Source organism: Vigna umbellata, chromosome 10, assembly GCF_029865625.1.
Source record: "Vigna umbellata cultivar VRB3 chromosome 10, Vumbellata_1.0, whole genome shotgun sequence".
NCBI lineage: Eukaryota > Viridiplantae > Streptophyta > Magnoliopsida > Fabales > Fabaceae > Vigna > Vigna umbellata.
The window spans coordinates 14,058,845-14,070,678 of record NC_142174.1 but is presented as its reverse complement, the minus strand read 5'-3'; the positions used below and the strand labels follow the sequence as shown (position 1 = coordinate 14,070,678).

The 11,834-nt window shown below is 33.1% G+C and overlaps 1 protein-coding gene across 1 annotated transcript; it reads left to right on the top strand.

Annotated features, from left to right (window-relative positions):
- The first annotated feature begins 1,613 nt into the window (after positions 1-1,613).
- Positions 1,614-3,129, top strand: LOC124841438 (transcription factor MYB44). The gene has a single exon (XM_047317710.2). The coding sequence runs from the start codon at positions 1,889-1,891 to the stop codon at positions 2,819-2,821; it is 933 nt and encodes a 310-aa protein (XP_047173666.1). The 5' UTR covers positions 1,614-1,888; the 3' UTR covers positions 2,822-3,129.
- Positions 3,130-11,834: the final 8,705 nt, after the last annotated feature.

Here is an 11,834-nt window from a genome sequence, read left to right as displayed (position 1 = left end):
AAGGGTGAAATATTTTAAATGGATTAGACATTTCTTACCATTTGAATGTTAGATAAAAAAAATTATATTTATTTTTACACTAAATAACATGGTAAATGATTTTGAACAATGAAAGTATATTTCAAACATGTGCAACGTGTATATGTTTATTTTTTTTTATAACAAAGAATGAAGTTATAATTATAAAAATTATGTTTACAAAAATTTTTACTTATTTTGCAGATATTTTTTTGTTATAAATAGTTATTATAGTTTAAAAAAATATTAAACGGAATAAAAATTTAAATATTAGTTAAAGAATAAAAGTAGTTAATTGTTATTTTAATTTTAAAAGAATTCTTGTTAACGAATAAAATTACCAAACAAATGTATAAAAAAGTTTGAATCCTTTTATATAATAATACTAAAAACACAAACACCACGTTCATATATGTTCAATTTTATCTCATGATAATAAAAGATAAAAATATAATTTTTATGTTAAATTTATTTGAAAATGTAAAAATAGAAAATAGTTATAAAATAAATAATGAATTGTAAAAAAAATATAAAAATAAAAATAAGTGTGAAATAACTATTTTTTATAATTTTATTATAAGTAGGTAATTTTTTATAAAGTGGTTATTGAATTAAAAGAGATAAAATAATAAAATCATTTAAATTAATAAAGATAAATTTAATAGTAAAATGCATCCATGATTATAAATAGTTATAGAAAAATATTTTTTAGAATAACAGTTATAAATGATACATAATATTGTTTAAGACGAGTATATTAGGGCAGAAAATGATTTTGAATTAATAGGAGTAGAGGGTGATTTTGAGTGTGGTGATTTTAATTTCTTTCTTGGGCATTCAAACAGAGATAAGGAAAAGTGAGAAATGGAGTATAAATTAAGATGAGAGAGAATTGTGATTTAAAAGATTTATAAAATATTTAAATTATTCCTCCAGAGAGAGAGAGAGAGGATAGTACATGGATATATACGGATGTGTTTGGGGTGATAATAATATATTTGGTTTGGGTTTGGAAAACCAAAACCTATCCGACAATCTTCTCCTTCGCCCTTTTCCCATGCCTTTCTATAATCACCCACTCCTACATTATAACTTAATTAATGTTTATTAGAAGGGAGGAAGATGAGGGGAAAGTGAGGGAGAGTGCAGATGTTGTTTAAAAGGAATGGAAATGTGAGTGAGTGAGAGTGAATGTGTAGGAAAATAGAATAGGCCGTTATAGGATGATATGGTGGTGGGGTGGCAGGTATAGAATACAGCCTGGACTGACACAAAAGCAGTAATGATTCGCCTTCTGATTCGGCTATCAATCTTGTCGTTTTTTCCACCTCACCCAACTCACTGTTTTCCCCCCACAACAGGACGAAACTTCAAAATCCCACACCAAATGCTCTACAGCCTGGACTGCTCAGTCAAACTCCCAAACCATTCATTATTAACTCCTAAAACCCTTTTTTCAAAAATTTAATTCACAAAAATATAATTATATTATTAATAATAATCTCTTCTCCCCACGAGGCAGAGGGGTGGAGGCTATAATTAAGTGGAGCGTTGAGTCTGTTTATGTTTTCATTCTTATTTCATGAGAGGAAAAAATAGGTCACTTAGTTGTGTAAATGGGAGCAGCTCAGAAGCAGACGCGTGTCCCATGACAGCTGTATCCCAAATCCCAAGCCAACCGCTTCCCTGGAAGAAGCGGTACCGATTGCCCATAACGCTCGCTGACAACTCCAAAACCTAACTTGCCAAACCGGTGTCCTTTCACCCTCTCCCTCTCACATATAAGGAATTGGAGGAGGCAAATACTCCACGCCACAGGAGCCTCTCCTTCGTCTCTCTCCTTCTTGTTCCTCACGACCAAAACATATTTATGAACCCAGGCGTTGTTGTGTCCAGAAAGGACATGGACCGGATCAAAGGCCCGTGGAGCCCCGAGGAGGACGATGCTCTGCAGAACCTGGTGGAGAAGCACGGGCCCAGGAACTGGTCCCTCATCAGTAAGTCCATCCCTGGCCGCTCCGGCAAGTCCTGCAGGCTTCGCTGGTGCAATCAGCTCTCCCCTCAGGTCGAGCACCGGGCCTTCACGCCCGAAGAAGACGACACCATAGTCAGGGCCCATGCTCGCTTCGGGAACAAATGGGCCACCATAGCCCGCTTGCTCCAGGGCAGAACCGACAACGCAATCAAGAACCACTGGAACTCCACCCTGAAGCGCAAGTGCACCTCATCCTTCGTGGACGACCACCTTCCACCGCTTAAGAGGTCCGTCAGTGCCGGTGCGGCCATCCCGGCCATCCCCGTCTCCACGGGACTCTACATCAACCCTCCCACACCCGGTAGCCCCTCCGGATCCGATGTGAGCGAGTCCAGCGTGCCGGTTGCATCCCCCTCACATGTCTTCCGTCCTGTGCCTAGGACTGCTGCGGTTTTACCGCCAGTAGAAACCACCTCCTCCTCCAATGACCCTCCCACTTCCCTTTCCCTGTCCCTTCCCGGTGTTGACTCTTCTGAGGTCTCAAATCGGGTAACCGAGTCAGCCCACCCTGTACCACCGCCACAGCCGTCGACCACCATCCCTTTGCTGCCAATGATGACTGCTGTTGTGCCCCAGTTGAAGCCACCGGGATTGGGGGCTTTCAATCTAAGTGCAGAGTTTTTAGGGGTGATGCAGGAAATGATAAGGAATGAGGTGAGGAGTTATATGGAGCGGCAGAATCCGAATGGGATGTGTTTTCAGGCAGCCGATGATGGGTTTAGGAATGCTTCCGTCAAGCGAATTGGGATTAGCAGGGTGGACTCGTAAATATGATCAGAGCATAGTTGGGATGAGAGAAAATGCTGGTTTGCTCCTCTCCAAATGGGAAAAAAAGAAGCAGCTTTTAATTTTTTATCCTGTCTTTTTTTATCATCAAAGTTTCTAGGAAATAATTTTGGTCAATGTACAGTAAGAGAACTCGATCCATAAGCGGAAGCAGCGAAGATGCGGAGATACATAGATTCTAAACGAGTCTGAGAAATTTCTGTAACTGTTTTTATCTTCTCTTGGTCCTGTTCTCCAGTGAAACAAAAACAAAAAAACAATCTTAGAATAAACAAAATCCTTCAAATCTATTTCCTTGCTTGTGGAACATAAATTTCAATCTGGGTTGGTTTTGGATTAAAACAAGTTAGGCATAAGGGAGTTTTGGAAAACTTGAGTTGCCGAACTTTGAAGTAGTTAAATTAGTTTAGCGAGGGGAATATTACTGAATCGATGCTGGTTTCGGTCTTAGTGTAGTTTCTGTGTCGGGACCTAAAATAGACAGATAAAATTTTATGGTTTTTATGTATGCATGAGTTGGGGCTTTATTGGTTGAATTGAAAGAGCAAATTTGAACAAATATATAAAACTGGGAGAAGACAAGAATAGTGAGAAATCCATTGGCATGCTGATTAAGTTAAAAAGTGATGATCTCAAAGGAACAGTTTAGTAGAGCGTGGCCCCCATGTGTTCTGAGAGATAAGAACGAGTAGCTGGTACAGTACATACATAGAACAGAAGAAGCTGAGAAGAAATGTTGAATCGTTCAACTCCGCCATGAAATTGATTATTGCTTTGAAATGTAATGCATTAGTTGAAAGAGGGGTTATAGAATTGCAGAAAAAGATAATTTAATAAGCGATGATGCGTTAATGCATTTCGTTATAACGGTTTCAAAGAATGTAAAAGCTGAACCGGTATATCCACACTATATTCCTGGTATAAACAATTCCTCACCTGATTCTAAGCCACTACTTTCTTTCATTTCTATTATTATATTTTCGTATCAATGACATCGATAGCCAATTTAAGCCATCATATATTTTTCTCCTCTATGGCACGACTCTAATAATTCAATATGACTTTATTTTCCATTTTTCTATTATTATACAAGTAATAAATGATAAAGTATATAAAAATAAAAGTATTAATAATAATAAAAAAATTCCTGAAGAACAATTCTTGTATCTCATGCTTCTTTTGCTTTTTTTTTTTCTTTTGAGCATTAGTTTAAAATGGGTATATTCAATTTTATTGTTCACCCGTCAAAATTGATCTTGATAAAGGAGAAGATTGACGTTGACTCTACCAACGGTGAGCAAAGAATAATGTGCCTGATATAACCATTGGTAGTTTAGCTGGCAACTAACGGATTAACAGATAAAATATCTGATTTTCAACGTTGTTGCGGTGGCAGTTAATTAACCACTAAGCTAAAGTTTTGCTTTCCATGATGACAGAAAAATAGCAGAATTCTTATTTAAAGTAAAAAATTTAATATAAAAATGTGATTTATAAAAATGAAATATTTTAAATTAGGTTATAAATATGGCCTGTGAAAACTGCTTTGATTATTATGTGGAGGTAGGTCCATGCTCTGATTACGTTTACAGCAGGCAATTAATGAAGCCAAAATATAGCAGTGGAGACATTATATTACAGGTCTGTAGAACGATTACTTTGAAACGGAAGAAAACTGAATTAGGAATTGGTTTATAGATTTTCGTAATAATTAGGTAAGTGTCCTAGATTCGTCGATGATGTTGGCAATAGTCCAAAATGCTGGCCAGTTGATAAAGAGGTAGACCAACATCTAAACCATGGTTTGTGTGAAAAGATAAAAAATAAAAAATAAAACTAATTATGCGTAGCGTTATGTAACGAACCACTTTCGGTAAGTAGTGGAATTTTGCTCATCATTTACAGTACAATAATAATATCTAAAGCCTATCAAAATTCAATGGATCAGAGACACTGCATAGGAACTTATCATCGCCGTTTTCAAATGTCTCTCTAATGCAATTTTATATCCAATAATAAAATTTCGATTTTTCACGTCAGGAAATGATTAACTTGGATGCAAATGATTAAATATTTCTTCGTTGATGTTCACCTGCCGAAATCATGGACAGGAGATTTCTTTTTTTTTAGTTGGATTAAGACACAAGCCAAGAAGAATTAGTTATATGTTTAGTTTAGATCTGAAATAAACCAAATTAATAAAATCTCCTCTCCTCTCTCTTTTTGTTGTTGTTGAAGTGTTAGTATTGCGATATGGTATATGATTATTCAAATTAATTGATAACATTTTGGCAAGTATACCAAATCGTTCCAAGTAATATAGAGTAAGTTCAAAGTATCGTTCTCCCAAGGGACTTGTGCAACACAGAACAATTCTTCCTTTTATAACTCAATTAGACATCAAAGTGTACAAAAAAACACAATAAAATCTTTTTGGTATTTTTATCAAACAGTTGGTGTGCAAGGAATTATATTTAAAAGAAACTTCGTTGGAATTGGGTTTCATGAATAATATGAATATAAAACTATGTTCAATATTTCATTACTTCATTCAAACATTCACATCAAGGCATACTAGTCCTAATCCTTTAGCAACTAGTTCTAAATTAATATATTAAAATGTTAATCCCTTAGTCAATTTAATATACAATTTGCATTAAGTCCGATGTTAGGAATGATCAAGTTATTGAGTCTATTCCTAGATCCCAAATCACTTAAGTGCTCTATCTACGTCCATGTTCAAAGTTACTTTCCAGTAATCAGAAACATTCAAATAACATTATATTTCCATACAATGATAGTAAATTCAAGAAAGAGCATATGAACGAAGAACAATATATTGAACAGGAAAATTACATCAGAGTAAGTTCATTACATCCAATTCCAACGAAAGAAAAACTACTCCTAGTCATCTAAACGTACACATTTGAAGCAATCCCTTGCAAAAAATGGTGTCTTGATGCCTTGAAGTAGTCTCCGGAAGTTCCTGAGATGTTTTCGTTTCTTCCTTTTGTCTGGAACTTCTTTTTTGAAGAACCTGTTTCTGTCGCTCTGTCACGTCTTTTAAAGGCACTTAAATTCATTAATTCGCTTAGCGCACATGTATTGGTGCGCTATGCGAATTTTGTGTAACCGCTGCCTCTCAACTGATGTTATTCGCACAGCGCACAAGTAATGGTGCGCTATGCGAATTTCCATTTCCTGGCAGTGCGAATTTTGGCTTTCGCTTTGCGAAAATTGGCGGAAAGAATCTAAATAATACATCATTCCCTGTACAATATTTTACATAACAATCTACTACCTATTACAACTTTTCAATGAGGAACAACATGAATAATTACAAGATTGAGTTCATTTATAAGTATAAAAACAACTCTTTTTCACACTTATCATTAATCAATATCGTTTCTCTTTCTGTATTTTCTTTCGTGTTACTTCTACAATATTGTGTTGTGTTACTTCAGTTAAAAATAATTAATGTTTTTAATCAATTGACTATAATATCGTACGAGTTTATTATTTTTTAGATATTAAATGTATTAACTAGTGGAATAAATGGTTTCGATGGCAACTGGTATATTTTTCGAATAAAGATAAAAGAGAAAGTATACACATTATTTGCTCAGGTAAATGAACGCTATTATTGCAATTATGATACATAGAGAATAAAAAATAGATATGGCGAAAATAATATCAATGGTTTATAAGCTTAAACTCCCCAATTTTTTTTTCTATACCTTATATTAAATGGAGAATTTATGTTCATAGAGTGTAATTGTATATGAGTCTGGTAATTTTAATAACAAACTCGTCATGTTAGTTTTGATAGTTTTGAGATAAAATTATCACATTGATTTAATAAAATAATTAGCGGGACAACTAAAGTCACCTCAACTGGTATATCCCGTGTGATTAAGAATATTTGCAAGAATTAGCATCCATTAATCTGATAATTACGATTAAGAGATGATTGTGGCATAATTAGGTCGATAATAAGTAAAACTCCGTTATAGTTTAAATAAATAAGGGAACTATGTGTGGTGTTACAATCATTAATTGTTACATTTAATACCAGTGTGACTAGACCCTATCTGACATAAGAATCAAAGTACATTTTGCAAGTTTATTCGAGCGGTTGTAGATCGAGTGAAGATTGCATCAAATCAAACGAAATAGAGGAAGTTAATAACTATATCAATTCAAAGTTAATAGTACTATATCAATCCATTAGAAAAAAATTTGGTACCATCGTAAGATCAAATGAGCACTTATAAACTCATTCAGTGACTACAAAAAATATGACAAGCAACGTTGTGGTAGAAGAAGCTTTGAATGACTAACTGGACCCAAGGGAAATGATAAGGAACCTACATAAGTGAATGAATGAAATACAAAGCAAATATAAGCATGAGTTAAAGTCTTTGCATGCAAAAAACACAACCATGTGATAGAGTCAGCATATTAAAATTCTTGTGCCCTTTACCCAGACACAATCCAAACCGACGAAGCAACTGTATGATGAACCTAACCGCATGAAAGTAGCAAAAGCCACCAAGGATCATAACCCATCAAGATTGTGATGGTCAAACGCGGTAAAAGAACTCTCTTTCAAAGGCGTGGTCACCTAGAAGTTGTTCACTTGTAAAGGAAAGTGAAGATTCAGTCGACGTAGGGAATAAGTCTACTAACGAAGTCATAATAAAAGTAGAAGCAAAACCCTTGTCATAAACAATGTAAACACTAAAAAATCTTTTGGAATTAGTGACACAATTTTATTTTGCTCATAACATTTTGGAAAACTTTTGTATACAACCAAAGATACATTTTTTTTTTTGCAAAACTCTCTATGACAACTATGAAATATTGACATCATGTTTGACAAGTTAGCTGCAAAATGATTATTATTATTTCTCTTAAGTTCTTTATATGCCTTTAACATTTCATGAAAAGATCGTAGGGCTTGTGTACTGTATATGGTTGAGTACTCCACGACCACATTAGTGTTGGTCTTGTCCTAACGATAAGACACATAACACAACCGAATATGTTCTAAATGCTTACACTTAAACATGTCCAATTTGCATGATAACTACCAATAAGCGATCCGATTGATTACTTGCCCCTCAACTATAACTAATGGTGTCTTGACTATAGTGTGATTTAGCATAATATGATCAAATATTGACTCAGACAAGATAATTGGGCCACTAAACCTAAGCCTTGACCCATCTAGGTAAGAGTCCACAAACGTAAAAGATTATATTATAAATAACAAAAGCAGGAGATATTTTATTTACATTCTCATTAATTGCACACTTTGTGCTTTGTTAATATTTGAGTCTCATTTGAATGTGAGTGTATCTTCTATAAATACAATTATTCTATTTCTTGCTGAAAAGAGTATAGAGAAGGAGGAAGAAGAACACTTTTGAGTTCCAAGTTTGTAGAATTAAAATATTTGCATGATAAATCTTTAACTCTGTAAAAACATTTTAAAATCTTTCTTTCAAATTATATTTTATGTATTAAAAAAAATCGTTTCGAAAAGTTCGTTCTGGAATGTATTATTTATGTTGAGTTTGTTTTTAAAATTCTGTTCTATTATTTTTATTTCGGAAATCATTTTTCAAAAATTTCTCTTGTTTTGGCACATTGCGGGAGTGCTGTTCTAAACTATGGGGTGCAGAAAGATAGATCTGTTTCGGTTTGTTTCTTTTGAGCAGTGCTTGCCTGTATTGTAAGAGAAGACCTATATGGGAACAATATAAATATAAAAAACCCTATTTGAGGCCCAACGTTATTTTACAAAACAGGCTAACGTATGTTGTTTCTTGATTATACACATTTACAAAAATCTGAGACACATCTTAACTATTTTTTTCAAATATTATTCACATCGTTGTTGATGTGAACGGATGAAACGACATGAGAAAATTTGAGATTTTCTAAAATAATTACTTACGTAACATATTTTTCAAATGTTTTAAGAAAATGCATTCATATAGTCTGTGCATCTCAGATTATAAACATCATTAGTTTTTGTTCTTTATGTAGGGTCAAGCAATTTCCATCAATACACTTTCACAGTTTCCTCCTATGTGGTTTGAGTAAGCATATCTTTGTCATACGTCTTAATCCTTGTCCTAAATTGATTTAGAGTACCTGTCAAAAGTATTTCGATGTTTAAGTGAGTAAATAGTCCGTATGAAGTCAGAACAAAGTCTTAAATTCACAATAAATGCGATGACTTACCTCTTATCTTTGACCTTTATTTATAGTTTTTGAGATGAGTCAAATATTAGTAGAATGTTAATTGATACTTACTCTTAGTTGTGATTCTTGATGTTCCTTAAAAAGTGTTTTACGGCTAAGATTGGTTGTTCGGTTGTCACACATGCTAAACCGGATAACCTTTTTATTATCTTTGCTCGGGATTGGGTGACATAAAGGGTCGTCCACTATTGTTTTGGTCAAGACCGTTCGACCAGAGAGACATACGGTATAATTTTATAATTATTTTTGTGGTATTCTTATATGAATAATTTAATAATAATAATAATAATAAAAATAAAATAAACCGTATTCGAGCTCTTTAGTTGAAGCAAGTTGTTCAGGAAAAATAAATGTAACTTTCGGTGAAGAAAAGGCAGATTCGTAAAGGCTAGGCCCTTTCCTTTAATTTGTGAAATACGATTGAGACCACGAATGAGGATTCTGCTTGTCCCGAAATTGGATACACCATTTTGTCGTCCATCAATTGTCGCAAAAGAAATTCAATAAATAACCACACAAACTATTAATTGAAAACAATTTAAATTAATTTGTCTAATTCGACTAACAACATCAAAAAACAACTGAGATATTTTTATAATTTAATTCGCTTGATGGATTTAATTTTACTAGATAAATGAACTATGTCTCAAAAATAATATCTTTAGTCTAGTTGTTTGAATTAAAAGGGATTAAAATGTTTGCCTAAATGTACACAGGTAAATAAAGTATTTACAAATATTACTTGATTAATTATATGTATATAATGCGTTTAATTGGTAAGTTATAAATAACTGAGTTTAATGACAAATATGTGACCTGTTTTTAATAATATGTTGTGAATGAGAATGTGTAATATTAGTTTAATGTTCACGAATGTCAATAATTACTAAAAAGTTACAATTAAAATGTAGTAGATATCCAATACAAATATTCTAAAGTGTAGAATTGGCTAGTTGCACTATTCTATTTGATGTAATTGATAATCCTTTAATCATGTTGACAAAAGATCTATATAAATATAAATATATGTATCTAGACTTTTGTGTGTGTATATATATTTAACTAACTATTTGTCTCAATGTTGTCAGAACTTTACTTTTTTTTTTTTAATTATGAAACGATTTTATTTATACCCATATAGCAGTAATTAGGAAATATTGTATTAAAAGGACGAACTCATTTATCGTAAGTGGATGAAATATCTCAATTGATTTTTAACACGCGCATCACAAAACAGATTATTCTGTTTCATTAATCTTACGGTTTCTGAAAAATGCAGTAAATTAACGTTTGGATCTGTATCAGAAGAAGATTAAAAAAATTGTAATAAAAAAATAAAAAAATAGATTTTAAGTTTAATTTAATTTCACAAAATTAATTTATAAAATAAAATTTGTATCAATTTATATATTATAAATTAATCTTATTATGTTGAAAAGAAAATATAAATAAAAAATTTAAAGAATTGATAATGATTAAATATTAAAAGGCAGGAGAACCAGTGAAATATGATCTTAAAACTTGGCATCCACGTGAGAAAAATAATAGAGAATCTTGTAATCTTTTTGATTGTTAGGGGAATGTGAACCCAAGTACAAATACTCAGTTTACTAGTCGCTAATGACCCTTCCACATTGATTCCACCGTTACTTTTGCATCTGCTACTCACTTTTCCACCCTTAACATATTCAAACATTTGCACTCAAATCTTGGAACCAAAGATCCTCTTTGTTTCCCAACCAAATAGAAATATTCTCTACTCACATTTTACACTGTCAAAGGTTTAAGTCTCCTCACCTTAAATAAAAAAATACATCATTAAACTTCTTTAACATCTTTTAATATTATATAAAGTATATTGACTTACACAACATCAATTTTATTTTATTCAATAAAAATATTTTACAGTGATTGTTTCTCTTATTTAATGAGTGCTTGTTGATATTTGAAATAGTGAAATATTCAGCCGAGACTCTATATTTTATTTTTCTTCTTTTCCCATATCTTTAGGAATGTCCATGAATAGTGATTCATTTTGTATTCAGAAACTCTTCATCCACCCAAACATCCCTTAACGGGTCCCACCCGAACAAAGCCCTCCACCGCTCATTAACTTCAAAAGCAAACACCATTGGTTTGGCTCGGTCGTTCAAGATGCCAAAGGTAATATTTTGTGTCCCCCCACGTCTCTTTATTTGGGTATAAACACTCATGCCACTTACAAAGAGTTTTGAAGCCAACGATTCAGCCAAACACAAGAACAATAATGATGAGACTCTCTATTTCACTTATGGTAGTTCTCACAGTGTTGGTCGTCACAATGCCAACCCTTGTAAATTGTAGAGTCCTTCCATCACAACAAAACCTCACTCATCATCATAAACCTATCAAGGATCAACCACAGTTTACGCTTTCACTCACCAAAGACAAACCCAACACTCACGATAATATAAGAACCCGTCTTTTGATTGAGACTCAAGTCAACACCATGTCTTCAGGGCCAAGCACGAGAGGTTCGGGTCATTAATCATGATCGTCGGCGTCAATTAATTTCTCTACCCGGTTATGTAATAGATATCAGTTGTATATATTTGAAAATTTGTGTAAACTTTGTTAATATCATATTTAGATGTTCGTGTATATTTTCTCAACAAAAATACGAAATTTCATGTTAAGAAGTAGATTTTTAAAGTATAACTTAATTTCATAAAACTTGTTTGTA

Bases quoted from the DNA above. Each gene is read 5' to 3' on its own strand.
- LOC124841438 (XM_047317710.2), top strand. From the start codon at position 1,889: ATGAACCCAGGCGTTGTTGTGTCCAGAAAGGACATGGACCGGATCAAA.